This window comes from Alternaria metachromatica, assembly GCF_023757995.1.
Source record: "Alternaria metachromatica strain BMP 0045 chromosome Unknown scaffold_16, whole genome shotgun sequence".
Classification (NCBI taxonomy): domain Eukaryota; kingdom Fungi; phylum Ascomycota; class Dothideomycetes; order Pleosporales; family Pleosporaceae; genus Alternaria; species Alternaria metachromatica.
In genome coordinates this window covers 244,909-263,967 of record NW_026055507.1, presented here as the reverse complement: position 1 = coordinate 263,967, position 19,059 = coordinate 244,909, and the positions used below count along the sequence as shown (strand labels likewise).

The 19,059-nt window shown below is 53.1% G+C and overlaps 6 protein-coding genes across 6 annotated transcripts; 4 read left to right on the top strand and 2 right to left on the bottom strand.

Annotated features, from left to right (window-relative positions):
* Positions 1-286: 286 nt before the first annotated feature.
* J4E83_006869 (uncharacterized protein) lies at positions 287-1,900 on the top strand (the record flags this gene model as incomplete). The annotated part of the gene is made up of 2 exons (XM_049333779.1): positions 287-1,138; positions 1,202-1,900. 2 exons carry the CDS (start codon positions 287-289, stop codon positions 1,898-1,900), a joined length of 1,551 nt encoding a protein of 516 aa, XP_049187035.1.
* Positions 1,901-5,043: 3,143 nt separating this feature from the next.
* J4E83_006868 (uncharacterized protein) lies at positions 5,044-6,453 on the bottom strand (the record flags this gene model as incomplete). Its single annotated transcript, XM_049333778.1, has 3 exons — positions 5,044-5,627; positions 5,683-5,864; positions 5,924-6,453. The coding sequence occupies 3 exons, from the start codon at positions 6,451-6,453 to the stop codon at positions 5,044-5,046; spliced, it is 1,296 nt and encodes a 431-aa protein (XP_049187034.1).
* Positions 6,454-6,909: 456 nt separating this feature from the next.
* J4E83_006867 (uncharacterized protein) lies at positions 6,910-8,568 on the top strand (the record flags this gene model as incomplete). The annotated part of the gene is made up of 1 exon (XM_049333777.1): positions 6,910-8,568. One exon carries the CDS (start codon positions 6,910-6,912, stop codon positions 8,566-8,568), a length of 1,659 nt encoding a protein of 552 aa, XP_049187033.1.
* Positions 8,569-10,539: 1,971 nt separating this feature from the next.
* J4E83_006866 (uncharacterized protein) lies at positions 10,540-11,198 on the top strand (the record flags this gene model as incomplete). Its single annotated transcript, XM_049333776.1, has 2 exons — positions 10,540-10,946; positions 11,009-11,198. The coding sequence occupies 2 exons, from the start codon at positions 10,540-10,542 to the stop codon at positions 11,196-11,198; spliced, it is 597 nt and encodes a 198-aa protein (XP_049187032.1).
* Positions 11,199-11,522: 324 nt separating this feature from the next.
* Positions 11,523-15,115, bottom strand: J4E83_006865 (uncharacterized protein; the record flags this gene model as incomplete). Its single annotated transcript, XM_049333775.1, has 6 exons — positions 11,523-12,724; positions 12,779-13,040; positions 13,089-13,582; positions 13,672-14,426; positions 14,479-14,765; positions 14,999-15,115. 6 exons carry the CDS (start codon positions 15,113-15,115, stop codon positions 11,523-11,525), a joined length of 3,117 nt encoding a protein of 1,038 aa, XP_049187031.1.
* Positions 15,116-15,842: 727 nt separating this feature from the next.
* J4E83_006864 (uncharacterized protein) lies at positions 15,843-18,727 on the top strand (the record flags this gene model as incomplete). Its single annotated transcript, XM_049333774.1, has 4 exons — positions 15,843-15,872; positions 15,920-16,353; positions 17,076-18,269; positions 18,322-18,727. 4 exons carry the CDS (start codon positions 15,843-15,845, stop codon positions 18,725-18,727), a joined length of 2,064 nt encoding a protein of 687 aa, XP_049187030.1.
* Positions 18,728-19,059: the final 332 nt, after the last annotated feature.

Here is a 19,059-nt window from a genome sequence, read left to right as displayed (position 1 = left end):
ATTTGATAGAGGACTGATTTGAACACTTGAATTCCTTGCAGACCCTGAGCACGAATCCAAATACTACCTATCCTTCAGTCTATTCAAGCTGCGACCGCTTCTTGAAGTCATGATATTCCTTCAATCAATTGACGACTCCCGACACGGGCTGTTGTTGACTTCGTTCGGGCTTGTCGCTTGCCTTGGAGCCCTGTACGTCCTCTATCGAAGCCTCCTCCCTCGACCACTCCCGGGAATTCCCTACAACCAGGCATCAGCACGTAGATTGCTGGGCGATGCACCAGACATGCTACGTGAAGTCAGCGTCACTCGGGAACTTAATGTATGGCTGGTCAAGCAGGTCGACAAGCTCCAGGCCCCGCTATGTCAGGTCTTCGTGGAGCCGTTCTCCAAGCCTTGGGTCCTGCTCGCTGACCCCATCGAAGCGTACGATATCATGACCCGGCGACCAGATTTTGATAGATCGAATTTCATCACGGACGGGCTGAGTCCCATGGACAACTTCCATGCGCGAATGAAGACAGGCCCCCAATGGAGAACGACGCGAGCGTGGCTGCAGGATCTGATGAGCCCGACTTTTCTCAATAATGTGGTTGGGCCCGTCATGTTTGATAACTCGATGAATCTCATCAGGTTCTGGGAGACCAAGACAAAGCTTGCCAACGGTTCCGCGTTCGATGTCAACGATGACTTGGATCATAGTGCGCTGGATGGGATGTTGTCATTCGTATTCGATCGCCATTTCGAGCACACCGCACTCGGCCCACAAATCGAGACAATTTCACGGATAGCCCCAACCAGTTTGGCTGTAGGGCCCAGAGGTGAAGTGCGGTTTCCAAGGGCTCCAGTCCACGAGTTCATCTCCGCGCTGTATGAGACGGTCGACAAGATCGATGTTGTGACCAAAGCCATGTCGCCCAAACTCGCGATGTGGTTCATTCGTCAGACCCCCAGCTATAAGAGAGTGACGGCTGTAAAGAGACAAGTTGTGAAGGAACAAATGCAGGGAGCTCTTCAACGCCTTGAGGCTACGGACGAGCCAAGAACCGCAATCGAGCACATGCTGGTGCGTGAAAAGAAGGCCGCTGAGAAGCAGGACCGGAAGGCCGATTTCGGTAATCATATCATGATGGACGAGGTAAGTCATGGACAGCCTAAATCTCTTCCAGGTTTGGATCTTAGCTAAAACATCATGCTTCAGATCGCAGGGCAATTCATAGCTGGTCTGCATACGACCAGCACGACACTTGCCTGGACATTCATCTACCTCACGCGTCTTCAGCACATTCAGAGTAAGCTGCGGGATGCACTGCATCAGGCATGCAGCGATGCGCATGCGGAGAAGCGCGTCCCGACACTCGCAGAACTGACCGCGTCGCGCGTTCCCTATCTCGAAGCCGTACTGGAGGAAACTCTGAGACTCCACGCAACGAGTGTCGCCCGGCAGGCCAAGCGCGACACGGAAGTTCTGGGTCACCGCATCCCCAAAGGAACAAATGTTGTTATGATTGCCAACGGGCCAGGATTTCACGCGCCAGCTTTCGATGTGGAGAGTGCGCGTCGTAGTGCTACGGCCGTCAAGTCGAAAGGATGGCGGGAGACGAGCGACATGCGGGTTTTCGATCCGGACCGCTGGCTTGTTCACAAAGCGGGTGCTGCTGTTGCTGAGGTTGAGTTCGACGCAAACGCGGTACCGCAGATTGCTTTTGGCATGGGCCCTCGCAGCTGCTGGGGGCGACGAATGGCGTATCTGGAGCTGCGTTTAGTGGTCTGCTTGGTGGTGTGGAATTTCGACTTATTGGATGTGTCTCCCGAGTTGGCTGACCCGAAGGCTAGCTACGGTATCGTTCATCGGGCGGACCAGTGTTATTTGCGATTGAGAGGCAGAAGAACTCTGTAAGTTGTCTACATAGTTGGTCATTGTATGGGGACCTTGTACTCGATGGAAGGTGATGGTCTTCGTGTCTTTCTTCCTGCGCGCTGTGCGATGACGCGCCTGGGCTGACGCCACCTCGCACGTGACAGTGCGCGAAATTGCCAAACCTCGGCGCGCACCATCACGCGTCACTAATAAACACGCCCCTTTCTCTGTTTGAGTAATTAAAGCCTATCTATCCCAACAGCCAGCATTTCTACCTTGGCGAGATGTCCGATAGAGGACTATACAAGAAATCATTGAGAACACCTGCGTCCAGAATTGAGGGAGACGCCATAGACGCTGGCCACGAAGAAGTGTCGCCTGTCGGCTGATGTGCCCGAATCAGATTCGCGATATCCAGTGGTGATGATGCGCTTTCTACGCCGAGGCTGGAAGCATGCTGCACCATGCTTGTGGACCTGGACGCGTTTCTCTCGTTAAGAAGGCCGGACAACGCACTCGCACCTTCTTCAGCCATGACGCTGACTTCAGCTAGGATGCGTAGGCGACTGATTGCATCGCTCGTAGCCCGAATGCACCGTTGGCGACTGAGATGTGGCGTGCCTGACCCGAGAGGGTCGATCTTGGATGTATGACGCGGGCCTTCTACCCTTCCAGCCGGGAACTCGGCGTCCTCACACACGCCGACCAGAATCACTGCAGCTTCGAATGTCGGTAATATGATGCCCGGGAATCTGGTATGAGACCCTCCCAGCTTCGCGTGCAGCTTTGAGGCTTCGTCCAGCACCTTGAGTGCGGCCACCGCAAGTGCCTTCTTCTGCGAGGCTAGCAGGACTTGCTTGTACGCAGGAAGTCTTTGAACTTGAGCAGCTGTACAGAGCAACAAGTCACGATAGTTTTGGCATAGACTCTCGTATATGGCGATATGCAGAATCTGCCGCTGAATGGGTAAGCGTCGGGATTGTTCGTCCCACTGCTCGCTTGGCTCAAGAGCGAACGCGGCAGGCATGTTGGCAAGAAACTCAGAGCAGAACTGCTCATACTTTTCCTCGGTCGCAGTCGCGTCATACTCTGTATACGACGCCGAGGGGAATTTCCGCCAGAAAGCGGCCAAGCGAGCCTGCAACATTCGTTCCGAGAATACTTCTGGCGCACTGTCGTCGTCTAGAATGGGCGCAAGATGCATTCGCGGAAGGTTGTCTACATCTAGGGCAGCGGGAAGAAACGGGATACGATCGAGTTGGCGTGAAAGCATACTACGGTTTGACCTTGTCAGAATAAGAAAACGGAAGTGTGACCACTTCCACTAATGACAGTAAGAAATCGTCGTACCTGTCCCAAATGTAGAGGTTACAAAACACTCTCCGTCGCATTTCCTGTTCTAGCCCATGCATCTCTGGCATGTGAACTGTGTGATTTCGATGGAGGCCGGCCCTCTGAGCTACCAGAGCAGCTTTGTTGAGCGTTTCCCAGAAGGCCATGTTTTGCCCTTCACACTGAAGTCGCAGTCCCAAGAACGCCAGATGCTGCACGCGTAGTAAAGAGCCTCTGGCATCAAGTCGCTCACATAGACTAGCTAGCTTCTCCGCGATGTCATCGCACAACGTGCGGATCTCAGACAGAGACATTCTGCGAATGCGGTCGATAGGATGTGACGGTGAGGGGAGGAACTGGGATGCGTACGAACACATTCGCATGAGTAGTACCACGAACTCGACGTAGAAGACGGACGATACAGTTCCCAAGCTCCACAGTTGTTGATACTGTGCTAAGAACCATGGTGGGTGCACAAGCTGCTCCTTCCTATGTTTATACATCAGCTTTGGCAAAACGTTCCCTCGTTTGGTGACAATAATAAGGCCATGAAGTACTCCTGCTCGCAACTCATGGTCATGATTTCCGTACGATTGACGAAGAAAATACGAGTGGATACTTACCAGTGAATTTCGTCGATATAATATTGGACCAGGAAGTCGAAGATTTGACGATCAGGCAATCTTTTCATTTGTTGTTCGACCTCCAGCGACGCCTCTCGGGTAACGTCCTGATTGCCGTGGTGTTCGCCGCTTTTCAGTCCTAGCTGTTTGGACCAGTGCTGATTAGATGAATGATGACTTGATCGGTTGCTGTGTGATCGACTTACCTTACGAATTAAGGCGATTGTACTGCGTTCGCTGTACTCGAAGTATCCGAAAGACTCCGCGATAGAGTTACTGCTCGAGCCAGGTGTGAAACTTCGCGGTCTTGCGTTGTTCCAATTCGTTAGGGCGTTAGTGGCAGATCCACTGGCCTCGCTGTCTTGCTGTTGATCATCGTGATGCGTGGTGAGTTGCTCAGATTCATTGTCACGATCCTCTATCCTCTGGGTTCGTAGCGACGTATGCTCAGCCTGCAATGCCTGCGAAGGGTAGTATGCGCACTCCTCCGGACGTCGACGACGGGAACAATGATCGCAGGGATATCGACGGTTACACTACATATTAGCGATGTTGAGTTAGCCTGAATCGTCCTCGTGCGTTTTGACATGTCCTTCATCCGCTCCAAAGTTGTGGCCCAGGAAGCGAAGCGAACAACAAGAAGTGGCGCACCTTTTGTTTCCTTGTGTAGCACGGAATGCACGAAGACACAATGCGTTTCTTGCCAGTACTCTGCATCATGGAGGCAAACGAAAATGTGAAATGACAAGCAAGCGCAGGAAATCGAATCGAGTGTGGGTGGTGGTATTTGTTGTGGTCAGTCCAGGGCCGTGGCGCGGCAGGTACCCTTGCACCTGCCAAGCCAGGGAACGGTAAGGGAACGGCACGCAGTTGCAGCGGAAGTACTGGCGCTGACGGAAGGCGCCCATCAAGCCCGATATGGTGAATGGCTAGAGATAAGATGCACCACAGCGGCAGTCTAAAAAGATCCGAAAGCATTCAGATCCAATATCCAGTGCATGAGTACTCAGTGGGGCTGACTACATACTGATGGTTGCGTACTCGCGCCGTCAGCAGTGGCCTGATGGTTTAAATCGGCTTCGTCAAACGTTACACACTATATCTAATTGAGACCCCAGTACATGATTCACCGGAAGCAAGCAAGCCGTCTTAGCGGTGGATATTTCACTTTCAAACTACCGCGACGCGCATGCATACAACATCTGGCTAACCCTGCATCTGCATTGCTTAGTGTCGCAAGTACACCTCAAGCAGACCCATCAGACCTTCTGGACGGAAACTGCGAACCTCGTATCTATCATCCGCCTGTTTCAACAAAGCCTCAAACTCATCCCGAGTGCGCACCTTGCCACCAAAGCTCACCAACATGATGAGGTCAATCTGACGCAGGCCACGCTCAAAGTCGCGTGTTACCGAACTCTGAGCCGGGAGAATCAGGTCATTGATGAGCAGTGGAGTGCTGGGTGCGCAGCGTTCGAGTCCAGGGACTAGAGAGCGCAACATGGTGACAACGTCCTGGTCGCACCAGTTGAGCGCACACGCCCGCAGGATGTAGGCAGCTGCGTTGGCCACTGGCTGCGGCTCGAAGAAGCTATGCTGCATGAAGGAAACCCGACTTTTGGTCTCATCAGTGAGCAAAGACTGACCCGCTAAGTGCATGTCGGCGGAGTCCTGTACCACGAAATTGAGAGCTGGAAACTGTTCAGCCAGGGTGATGGAGACTTTGCCGCTACCACCACCCACGTCCACTACAGTGCCCTTGAGGTTGCCCCAGGGAAAGGCCTCCTTGAGGACGTTGATGTTCAGATTCACTGGAAACACATTAGCGTCAGACTCTGAGATTGATCAAGAGCAAAGATGACCTACGCTTAGCCCATCCAGCCATGGCTTTAGCAAAGCGAATGGAACGTTCGGTATCCTTTTCATAGAACTCGAAGATTGGGAGGCCGTGCCGAGTGGTAAACGGCGTGAGCGCACTGTTGTACTCAAGTGGCGATGCTTTCACATTATCAGCTGTAGAAGATGCAGCCTTGAGCATCTCATCAACGCTGTATTGAAGAGGGTCAGTGTGCGGACGAATATACCATAGCTGCGACTTTCGACATACGTGTAGTGCACCGTCGAGCGAATCTCTTCGTCATGGTGTAGAAGGTATGAGCTAGGGCTGTGGGCGACGTAGCCATGGACGGGTTCCCGGAAAATGGACTCGGTGATCAGGAGGCGGACGATGCGGCTGGTCCTGTCCAGGTCAACGCCTGCGTGCTTCGCTAGGTCTTCTAGCGAAATATCGCCGTGCGCAGGAACGATGCTGAAGAAGCTGAAGTCGAGAGCCACTTGTATGGCTGCAAGCTCGTAGCCCTGGCAGCAAAGTGCGCGGAAGTGTCGTTTGGGCCCCTCGACGAGGTATTGGAGGTCTTCCAAGGAGCGCTTCAAGTTACCATGAAGCTCAGCATACTCAATCGTTTCTGGACGGTCGATGCAGTCAGATGCAAACGTAGGCGATGCATGTTTGTTTGCTACCAAATAGTCGGCGATTGCCTGCGTATGCTGAGTAACCTGTTGAGCAAGGGCGAGCAAGTCGATCGTTTCGGCGTTAGGAGCGGATTTAACGCCAGTACCATTTGCTTGTGTTGACATGATGGCGCTGCGCGTGTCGTGCTGATCAAAATGAATTACTGTCCCTCATGCTTTGAGAATGCATTCTCGAATTATACAAGTCGCCAGTCATCATTTCGGCCATCATGCTCTTGCTTGGAGTTGTGCAGCTGCCGCATCATGTCGGGCCCGGTTTGTTGTCAGACATCGGGCGCGCAATGTTTGTCGCTCTTTCGGCCCAGTCAGCTGAAGCCCGCTGGTCTTCGGGTGGGAGTCGTGGGAGTGAAAGGGTGAAATTGGTAATCCCCCTGCTTACCTACATGATCGACGTTTTCGGCCGACATTTTACGGTCCTTGGCACCTTCTCCTGTTGTGCATTACCAACCCCGAAGCTGCTTGCTGTATTTGGGGGACAAAACATCTGCAAAAACATGTGTTTACAGCATTCTGATCGGTAAAATCACACTCAACTTGCATTTCCGTTCTCATCTCTTTCTCATGGATTCCAACACTTCTTCGACACCAGTCGCGCGTTCAATCAACGACGAGAAGCCAGCGGAGCGGACGCTTGGCAATCTCGGCAGCACGGCGGAACCGGAGAAGCCTCCGCGCGACATCTCTGGCTGGAAATGGTATCTGACTGTGGTGTCTATCCTGTTCTCCACCTTTCTCTACGCACTTGACGCTACGGTAGTCGCGGACCTCCAGTCTGTCATTGTCGAAGAATTCGGCGGCATTCAGCAGCTGTCGTGGCTGAGTGTTGGCTTCCTGCTTTGCGCTACAGCAACCACTCTTTTCTGGGGACGCATCTACGGCCAGTTCGATGCCAAGTGGCTCTACATCTTCCATGTCGCGATCTTCGAGATTGGCTCCGCCATCTGCGGCGCTGCGCCGTCGATGAACGTGATGATTCTCGGCCGTGCCATTACGGGCTTGGGAGGATCCGGTCTGTACGTCGGCTGCATGACGCTTATCGCGGGCACTACTACCATGTCTGAACGTCCGGTCTACGTTTCTGGTACTGGCTTTACCTGGGGTCTCGGTATCGTTCTGGGCCCAGTCATCGGGGGTGCTTTCAGCGAGTCTGCAGTTGGTTGGCGATGGGCGTTTTATATCAACCTACTCATCGGTGCGGCGTGCGCTCCAGTCTACCTGTTCCTCATCCCCAGCAGGGATCCTCGGCCTGGTGTCTCGTTCCGCGCGCGACTTACCGACATGGACTATGCTGGCACCATTCTGCAGGCCGGCGCGTTGACGACTTTCATCGTTGCCATCAATATGGGTGGTATCTCGTATCCGTGGGATTCAGGCCGCATCATCGCACTGTTCGTCGTATCCGGTGTTCTGTTCATCGTCTTGGGCATTCAACAGTATTGGAACATACTCACAACGGAAGTCCGTCGCATCATCCCTGTGCAGTTCTTCCGATCACGGATGGTGCTCATTCTGTTCAGCATCACCGCTGCCGGCGGAGCGTGCTCTTTCGTCCCCATCTACATGGTCCCGATCTTCTTCCAGTTTACTCAGGGCGACGGTCCCCTCGATGCCGGGGTGCGGTTGCTCCCTTATATCGTCGTCATGGTAGTCACCGTTTTCATCAATGGTGGCTTGATGTCTAAGTTAGGATACGTTATGCCATGGTTTCTCGGTGGTGGCGCCCTGGTCGTGATCGGCTCCGCCCTCATGTACACAATCGATCTCGACACTGCTACGGCTCGCGTATACGGCTTCACGGTCCTGATGGGAGTTGGAGTCGGTATGTTTCTCCAGGCGCCTTTTTCAGTTGCCCAGGCAGTTGTCGAGCTGGAAAACATTGCGCCAGCGATCAGCTTCATCACGCTGGCTCAGTCTGTGGGCATCACCTTTGCTCTGGCCATCGCCAATGCTATCCTTCTCAACCAAAGCCAGGACAAGATTGAGGGCATTCTGACAGATGTCTCTTCAGCAGACATCCAGGCCGCTATCTTGGGTGCTCGATCGGACATCGTACAGAACCTATCCCCGGAGTTGAAGACCCGCGTTCTTGCCGCTATCGTCAGTGCCATTAGCAAGACCTACAGCCTTACTATTGCCGGTGGCGCTCTTGTCCTCGTCTTGAGCATCTTCATGCCTCGCAAGCGACTCTTCCAGAAGAATGCTGATAGCACTGCTCCCTAAGCTGACTTTGGCCACCTACCGTTCCGGTCCTGCTTCTCTATTGTCAGTTTGCATTGCCAGAAGCTCGCAATTAGCCTCTGTAGATCAGGGGCAGAAGGAAATGCGCGGATACTACAACATCAACACGGATGCGAGTGTTCCTCGCACCGGCCAAAATGTACAATTACCCTAATAAATTAATCAGCAACCTTCCCTTCATACCACCAAACATGCTCCTCAGTGACACATCATGAGCTTCGAAATTTGCATTGTCTCTGTAATTGATGCTGAGTGTCGCGATACGGAACACAGTACAAAGTAGAGATGGTGATATGCCGGTTGGCCATGTAGGAGAAAGGGAGCTCTGAGATGACATCATGAGATGCGTCGCCAAGCCACTAGTCCAACTGGGCATCGCCTCCCCCTTTGGCAACTGGTGCTCACGCGTTCGAATTCGTGGGCCATGCCACGGACACAAACCCACACGCGCCAATTACAGTTATGACAACCTTGGAAACGACGTGCCTTCGTCCACGCTGTATTCAACCCCGGTATCTTTCCCAGCCGCAGAACATTGTGAACGGCAATTCGACGTGTCGTCTCAAATCCCAAGGTCGCCGTGGTACCTAGCCTTCTAGGTTGTTGGTACATTCTCCATTCGGAGAAGGAATGGATGGACAACCGCCTTGTGGCAGGCATTCCCCCGGCGTTGAACCGGCAGGAACACATCGTAAACAATTGTACTCATAACAATCGGGCGTCTCGTTGCAGATGGAACCCTCGACACATTCTGGTCGGCTCGCGATTAATGTCTTAGGCACGTTTAGGTTCTCGGATGTTCTGGCATTCGGCGTGCGTGCGACGACGCCGGCTGGAACAGCCCAAAGCTGAGCATCGGACGTCACTGCGCGGCCATCACTTCGTATGACATTAGTGCCTAGCCAGTTCACGGGACAGACACGGAGGAGGTCTTGTTACTTACACGCCTGACATGTTCTTTCGGTTCTTGTCGTATCTCTCGATGTACTCAGCAATTTGACGCTCGTTGAGTTGGGCGTATTCAACGACAGTGTCACGGGCAGCGTTGAAACTACGCAACACTCCGTCATCTGCAAGCCAAGTTATGCCGTCACTTGGTTTGAGGCTTCTCATGGCTTCAGCGAGCGACTGGATGCACCTTCAGTACTCAACCGCATGGGTATAGCGTTTTCAGGTACGTACGGGCTCATCTGGGGCTGCTGTTGCCAGCAGAAGGGTCGCACTAGCGGATAAGAAGAGCGAGAGCTTCATATCGAATGTAGGAGCGTGTATAACAGATGTAGTGGAGGGCAATCTGATATAATAGAGTGTGCGTAGGAGACATTCAAAATCGTATGGCGAGGTTAATGCTTTATAGAGTGCCTTCCTAAGGAAGAGTGTATACCACGTCCCGCATAGGACAAGATCACCACTGCATCTCACAGGCTATTCTCTCACAAAGCGTCCTACATATTGCGATCAACAGTTCACCCTGCCGGACCTGCTGGCTGGATCTTACCACGACGGATGCGCTCTGCACTCTTTTGATCAGAAGTCACGTCTCCACGCAAACTTGCTGAAGACATGATATCGACGGCCAGACACCAAAGTGTCCTCTCTAACTGGATTGCTGGTGCTTGCACTTCGAACACGGAACAATGTCTGCCTAGCTCACAAGAGTGTCATCGTACACAGGGCCTGATCTCGGGCTGCCTAGACAGAGGGACGCAGTGAGTATGATGATTGGCCGTGTACCCGCGCACTATATCCCTTCTTGAAGCGCTAGCAGCTCTTCTATAGGAGAGCACCGTAACACAACGTTGTAAAGTTCTGCACAGCGGCTGTGCCGTATTATAGCAACGTTACGTCATTTCGAGACCGGCTAGGCAGCATCGCATGCGTTGCTTATAACTAGGATAATGTCCTGCTGGTAGATTTTAGCCGCCTCACCCACCCATCGTCAACGAAACAACCATGTCCTCACCGACAGTGTCACAGCCGTCGTCCCGAGCGAATCCACCTCAAGGTGAAGACCAAAGCCAAGACCAACTCGAGCCAAAGGATGCGGCTCAGGTCGAAGGCTCCAACAATGAGATAGTTCAACCTGCGCAACCTCAAACTGGAAAAGAACAATTCAATGCCATGCTGAGGTCAACAAAAATCCATCCAGATGGGCACTGCATCGGCTCGACCGGCACCGACGGTGTCTACAGAGAGATCCATTATCTCCCCGGTCCGCCCGACCAGATCAGCGACTACGAGATATACGATGCGGCGCCCATGACGCCAGAGATGATCAAAGCCTGGCTTGACACAAAGCCGTGGAAACAGGAGACGGAAGACAAGTACCGAGGCGCAGATGGCAGAACAGTTCCACAGGAGTAAGTGCTGCGCACACTGAATATGTAAACATTTAGCTGACTCTCGATGCGATGGTGCCTAGACAGTGGTGGAACCCGCCACCTGGCATTATCTTCCCTATGAAATCGAAGAACACGCGCGATGAGGAGATGAGGGTGTACCGTGAGGAGAGGAAGGCAAGGGAAGAGAAGATTGCAAGGGGAGAAATCGAAGCGGAAGTGCCTGTAGCGTGTAGCAGTATCAAGAGTGACTATGATCTCAGCCCTCGCTAGGGGTGGGCTGCGGCTATGACCAGGGCGCTAGAGTTGCTGCTTGTTGGATGGTGAGGAACGAGGTCACGAAGAGGTTCATCTTATCCCTATGATCGTGTTGGGGTCGTATAGTTAATCGCCCTCGAGCAGAAAAGAGATGACGAGGGTCTGCAGCTGACTAGATGCGATCCATGATCATGTCGATGATGCACGATGCAACTACATTCCTTGAATGCCATGCTCGCCCACTCAGCCTGTTCCATGCAATTCCCAGCGCTTTTGATACAAAGATATCATTCTCATCCTACTTGATCATCAAAGCACAGGCCGTTACTCTCCACGAACCTAAGTGTAAAGCTCCTCAGTAAGTGCATTCAACCCCATACCCTCCTGCGCAATATCCTCCTCCTTCAAGAAAAGCAACGGCATCTCCACCAGATTCCCCTTAATCGTACTCAGCACCTCCTTGACCTCCCTGACACCCTGTTCGCCCTGGGGGAAGTTCTCCGCAACAACGTGACCCCACTTGTACAAGCTCGGCTTCTTGTTTTCCTTGGCCTTTTGGTCCTGGCCGAAGAAGCGCGAGTAGTACTCGTCGTATTGCTTCCAGTTCTTGACTTCGTCGCTGGGGACGGGGTGGAAGACTTTGCCAAAGGCTTGCGTGTTGGTGTGGGCGCGCCAGTTCCATAGGGCCTGGAAGTCGTCGGAGAGGGGGTCGGCGACTTGGAGGTCTTCGGGGGAGCCCCAGTCGTATTGGTTGGGGACGCCAATGGGCTGGTAGTTGGCGTCTGGGCGTTCCATATCCTGGGGCTTGAGCAGGCCGAGGTGCTTCCTGAAAAGCTCTCTGCGGAGACTGGCTGCGAACTCAGATGCGCGATAGGGACGCCCGTCCATGTATGAATCGACGGTCTTGGGGTCTTGGATGATGATTGCAATCTCGGAGTCGTGGTCGCCGAGCTGGGAGCGGTCGTTGAGGTTGGCTGAACCGCAGATGACGATTTGGTCGTCGGCAATGAGAAGCTTGCTGTGGATGTATAGCTCCTCAGATACGAAGGCGTCCATCTCATTTTCAGCAGAGCCCTCCCAAGGTACACGGCGAATATCCTCTCCACCAAGCATGTAGCACTCGCTGACGGTGTCCCAGCGCCCATCGCCAAGACCTTGTCGACCACCGATCTTGACAGCTTCCTGCTGGTATCGGTCGTAATCACCGGGTCTGCCCTGACTCTGGGGGCCACCGTCATACTGCTGGTGTCCAGAGGGAGGACGACCGGAGCCATCCATCTCATAGACGCCATACTCCTGGGTGGGTGGTGGGCGGTAGGCTTCGTAGCCACGTGCGTTATCGTGCGCCGCATCGTAACCTTCTTGAGCCTGGTTGTAAGAGACACCGCTACGTTGCTCTGCCTCTTTCATGACCGAGCTGGAGTTGATGCGATCGTAGCTGCGGAGGTTGTAGAAGCGGATGTAATCCATCGGGTTGAATCCAGCTCTAGCGATCTCTTCATAGATGGAGTGACCGCCACGGTTGATGGAGTCGTACTGGACTGTGTGACATCATCGTCAGCATAGCACATGCGGAAGAGACGAATCAAACTTACACTCCATGATGGCTCGAGTGCCCAATGCTTCGTCGAGCTTCAAGTCTCCAGCGAAGGCAGGTACTGCAGGAATCATGACAATCATCTTGTACTTCTCGCCATTTCGGGCAGCACGAACGATGCGCTCAACCATGGCCGCACCGATCTTGTTCTTGATCGGCTTCTGTTGATCTCCGGTAGCAGTGATGAAGAACTGATTCTCAATGTAGATGAAGTGCTTGCTGTTCTTGATGATCTCACAGTAAGCATTTTGGATGGAATGCTAGCAAACTTGTCAGTGTTTATCCTCTCAGTCAGACATACTACTAACCTCAGTATTGACAAGGTTGTGGCTCCATTTGGCAGAACTGCGGGCAATCTGGCAGTCCACCCCACCCCTCTGAGAGCTGTGTTCTGCGTGCGACTGTTGTTGACCGTATTGTCCATGCTCTTGGCCACCGTACTGTTCGAATTTGCTCTGCATCTTCTGGCGAAGGTGTCCACCAGCACCGTGTCCGAACAGTCCTCGCTCGCCCTCCTCTTCGCGACCAAATCCGCGTTCACCCTCTTCTTCGCCTTCGAATCCTCGCTGTTGCATCGAAGGTGCCTGTTGAGCTCCGCTGCCTGTGTCCGGTAACCTGGTGTATCTGGAAGATTTATGGGAATACTTCTCGTCATAGATGAAGTTCCAACGTTGGGCAAAGTGAGTACGAAGATCCTGTACTACAGGACCGGAGAGACACAGCGCTACATCAGACCATCCCATGCGAGAGCTTTGGGTCCTGTCGAGTTTGTTGTTCTCCCAGTGGGTCACGTCTTGGAAGTCTGCTCAGTGTCAGCAAACATCACCGCCTCACATAGGAAGAGACCCCCTGTCTACCGTCTGCAAATCCCAAAGTACGAAGATGACTTACCTAGCATACGAGCGTTGTTGAAGTCTTGACCTGGGAACACGATTCGGTCGATGTTGCCGGGATGCGCGTCAGCAATTGCGTGCTGGTTAGTGTCCCAACGACCGTAGCAAAGATCCAATCCTCCCATGAATGCGATGTGACCGTCAATTAGGCAAAGCTTCTCGTGATGAGCCCAGTACATGACAGTACCCTCATGAGCACCATAAATGGCCTTCAGGCCGTCTCCGGGGAGCTGGGCGAGCTTCGCTGGGGTGAAGGACATGTTCTTCATTGATGCGAAGAAAGAAGACTGTAGTACCGCCGCGTCTGGCAAATGATCGGGGTGACGGAAGACACCAATGTTGGGGTGGAGGTCTTCCAAGTGGTGTTTGGTATGAGATGAGGAGACTGTAATAGGAGGGGCAATCAGCGGATCTGTCTTTTCCCACTCTTCAAGACTTTTGAATATAACATCTAGGCCGACCCGCGTAAGGCCTTTGGTGAACCTATCCGTCGAACTCGGTAAAAGAGAATGAAGGTAGTCTGGTAACGTTGGATTCAAAAACTTACGAGTCAGAGCTTGCGTGACCTCCTTGTACACAATGATGTTGACCTTGACGCCACGTTCTGCTGCCGCATGTAGCAATCGGTCGACCCGGTACTGTTGGTTCTTGGCGGGCGGTCGGCGAAGATACAACTCGGGAGAGAGCCACCAGTCGAGTATCCAGATAGACTCTTTGGCGCGCTCCAAAGCTATGGAGACAGCATACATGTAGCTACGGATGTCAATTGCCAACTCAGATATTTAATTGACCGCTCAAAACTTACCTGCATCCGTCAACATACCACTTGGTCTCGTTGCCATGTCGTTCAGGCGCGAAGCTCAAGAAGCGGTGTTGTTGATGGTACTCTTGCCCATGCTGTGGCTGCCCGCCCTGTTGGCCCTGCTGGCCCTGCTGTTGATATGTGCCCGGCGGGGGCTTCTGCGCGTTATCATCGCCGGATATGGCATCCTTGAGGTCGGAAACGAAGCCGTGGAGAGGGTCGTGGATCTTCTTGAAGAACGACATACCGCCGCTGCCCTGGTTTGAGGATGAAGAAGCCGGCTGGTTGTTCTGCGGTGCTAAGGTTAGGAATTTGTAGATCTAAGACAAGCTTCTAGATACGCGTCCTGTCCCTGCAGCAAGCTAGGCGGTGTAGAATAGGAACGCAAGATACGCGAAGACAGTGAATGACGAGGCAGCCCGACGCTATGACTGTCGGGTAGTGGGGCAATTCCACTTCCTCAACAGAGCGATACACATGGAGCGTACAATGACCGCATGGCGTTTCAAAGGAATGTACTGACCTCTTTTCTGCCAAAGCCAAAACGCCGACCCATGTCACCTATAAGGCCGCGATCTCCCTCGGCGCCCTCCTGCCCATGGTAGTCGCCATATGCCAGATCATCGTCTCGGCGAGACATTGTGCCGGACTGAGGCTTCTGGTGGTTTGCCACTCAGCGCGAAGGAAGTAAAGTGGATGGGGTGTGCTGGAGCTTCAGAGTTGGAGCTCGAGGCCGAATTGACCCCGCGTCATCATCTCAGCGCGACGGACCAAGCACATGCAATGCAGGGAAGCCCGAGCGTGCGAGCTGAACATGTGAAACAGACACCAATCGAGTGCGCGCACCCTGATTTCCGTCTCTGTTGGCCAGGCGCGTACCGGCGCTAGGATGCAGCATGCAGCCCCTCATAGCCCTGGAGTACCCCACTATGTACGGAGCTTCCCCCTCTTTTGACAGCTTCGCCATGCTGCGCGACATGTGGTGGTAGCAGTTCAACCACAATATCGCATTGCAAACACCATAGAGAACTGTAATAGAGCTTTCCTAGATGGTACAAAGCGCCCGCTCAAGAGTCCACACAACTTGTGGGCCGCATGGAGATGCGGCAGATGCACATGGATGACGTACCCTTGTATCATCGGCTGCTTGAGAGCGGTTCGGTAGCTGGAGAGCTCCTCCTCTTATCTCCCCACGTCGTTACACAACATCGTTGACATAGCCGTCTCCTCAATTTGCTATATCTTTCGCAATGGCTTTCTCATCTCGTCTTGCGCTTTCTGCCAGGTTGGCATCTCGCACGTTTGGATCTGTACGACCTGCTGTCCCTGTCGCAGCTACCCGTTGCTTCCACTCAACGCCTATCGCCATGGCGCAACACCCAATTGCTACTTTGAACGTAAGGAGTCAATGAAGACATCATGGCACATACTAAAGATTGCATAGGAAGAGCTCATCCCTCGCCTACCTCCCTCCTCCCCAACCCTCTTCGAAGCAAAGAAGAAGAAGAACCTATCTTTCGAAGCCATTGCAAAGCACGTCGGGCGGGATGAAGTAGCAATCGCCGCTCTCTTTTACGGTCAAGCCATGGCATCCGCCGAGGACATCAAGAAGCTCTCCGAAATTCTAGAGATTGACGCTGGGCTGCTCGAATCGCTTGGAGGCTTCCCTAACCGAGGCAGCACGCTCGACATGCCACCAAAGGACCCGACCATCTACCGCCTATACGAGATTGTACAGAACTACGGACAGGCATACAAGGCGGTTATGCACGAGAAGTTTGGTGATGGCATCATGAGTGCCATCTCGTTCAGCACAAAGGTAGAGAAGGAGACGGATGACAAGGGCGAATGGGCCAAGATTACGCTGAGGGGCAAATGGTACGTGATAGTACATGTATCCTTGACGGTTACTGACAGAGTCATAGGCTACCATACTCGCGATTCTAGTCGCATCGTCATAGCAACCAAAGATGTGATCCATGCCAAGTATAGTCTATTGTAATTGTGATTATTCGTGTCAATACCTGTAGTCGTCGCTACTTGTTCCGTTCAAGTAGCGTATCGTGTTCAGAGTGCTGCGATTCTTGCTATGGGATCCATGCTTGTTGTCCGCGGTAGGGTTCTTGTTGGTCTATAGTGCAGCTTCCCAGGTGAGAGCGCAAACCCACCGCTCTTGCCAGAAACTCCCTCACCTGTCATGCCTGCCTAACTCATCCTCACGCCGCTAGCTTTCCCCTCGCTAAATAAACACCTCAAGGTCCAAGAGTCCATCCTTCCAACACCACCATCTTTTCTGCACTCGCTCGGCCACGACCAAGCTCTTTCTTTAGCACACAGTCGACCATAACAAAGCTCCTCACTCCTGGGGAAAAGGCCAAGTCAACACAAAATTCTCTACTGGTATCTCGCAGCACGCTGCTTGTCCTGACAGGAGAGAAGCTTTGACGGCTGCGCACATACGTCACCTTTACTGGTACTACTATACATCCAGGGCTGCCCATCAAACAAGCGTAACTAAGGCGACAACCTACATTGTTCGCAGGTGAGCGCAGCCTCAATGCCGCGGTCTTTGATTGCCTTGAGACTAACTTCGCACATAGTAGAAACGAGTCAGCTCGTACCTCCAAGAACCACCCCCACGAACTCACGAGAGTCGATCATAACCACGAAGCCAAGATGCCAGCAACACTTGAGCCAATCCGACGCGTCAAGTGTACTTACAAAGACTGCAACATGTCTTTCGAGACGGAGAAGATCATGAAGAATCATAAGAAGAACACTGATGAACACGAGTACTGTCACAAGTGTGACGAAGACTTCGAAACCTTCGAGGACTACGCCATGCACAAGATCACGCGCCCGGAAGAACACAACCTGGCATGCCGCGTCTGCGGTGACGAGTTCAAGAGCAAGTCAGGCCTAAAGCGCCATATCGAGCTCAACCACAAGGTCAACCAGAAGCTCACGTGCATCGGCTGCCAGAAGTCATTCTACCGCGCATGCCTCTTTATCGAGCATCTTGAGTTCGGCCACTGCGACGTCATTTCCGCAGCCCAGTTTCAAGGCCATATCGTTCACAAACATCTGATTACAGACTTGTTGAAGGACGACCAGCAGTTGACTCGCTTCCTGCAGAAGACATCCAAGTACGAGGCAGCCATCGACGATGATGTTCGAAAAGCCGGGGTTCTACTTGACGACGATCTTTTCGACGACGAGCATGAGATGGGAGACGTCAAGTACGAGGCAATCAAGCCGGAGAAATCCGAAGATGAGGATCCCCCAGTCTTCTGTGGCCGGTACCCTCCTCTTCCCTCTCAGGCCAAGTCAATTCCGGATGTAGACGCGGCGATCGCGCCCATGATGCGTGGCATCTCTCTTAACGGGGATGCTGACAATGACTCCGATTGTTCAACAGCTGTTGGATCCCCTGTCGTCACTGGCTATCCTGAGCCTACTAGTTCTCTTCCCGGATACTCTCATCAAGGCCAGAGTTGCTCTTCTGCCCATGACGGCTCCGCCGCTCAGAGCTCAAAGACCCAATCATCCAGTCGCCAGACCAAAGTCTGGGGCTCCCGCAAGGGCAAGACAACAAGCTCTGTCCTGTTCCCCAACGCTAAGCCCAAGGCTCCTCCCAGCGACTTCTCCATCTCCGCCCACGACGAGACCATGGAAAAGGAGTACGGTCCAAACCTCCTCAGCGATCGTTTCTGGGATCCCATGAGTGACGACTGGAACCCCGACCGGTTCTACGACCCCATCGTCAGCAAGTACTTCTGTCCCTTCATCTGCGAGTAAGTCCATCATCCCATCCTTAGCCCTCTTTCCCCGCTAACCCTTCCTCAGACAGTCTTTCCCCATACCCAGCGACCTAAACACGCACATCCTAGGCGATCACCGCATAACCCGCATGAAATGCCCCAAGTGCCTCAAATACTTCAAACACGCCACCGCACTCATGGCGCACTGCGAGTCGCGTGGCGCCCGCTGCAATATCAACCAGACGGACAACTTCGCCATCTTCCTCGACCGCATGTCCGGCGGCTTCTTGGGCGTCGAGGAGAAGATTCGACCTGATCACCTTAATACGCGTTCTGTTATGATACAGAACTCGGAGACGGGCCATATGGAGCTGTACAAGCCGCCGGTTGCGAGCTATCTCCAGTATGAGGTTACGACGCCGCCGGATTGGAAGGATCCGGTTAGGCAGGGTGTGACGATTGGGGGCATGGGCGGGGGATCGCGGTGGTGAAATAAGGTAATGGTGGTGTGGTAGGGATGGGATGGGATGGGATGGAGTTTGTGTGTGTGCGTGGCTTTGGTGACAAAACCCTGGGAAGAGATTGAATGCCTCAGGGACCAGTCGGTATCTGGTGGATTGCACAAGGCAATATCACGGTGGCACTAGTTTTCATTTCCCCCGATCGGAGTGCTTCACTGTGCTCTTCCGGGTCGATCAATCATGATGGTATATAGAGAAAAAGGTACCCAACTTAGCAGTAGTAAAATGCAGTTTTCCAAAGCACCTCATACAAGAAAAAACCTAAACAGGTATGGAGCCTACATCGACTCCAGTTCATCTAT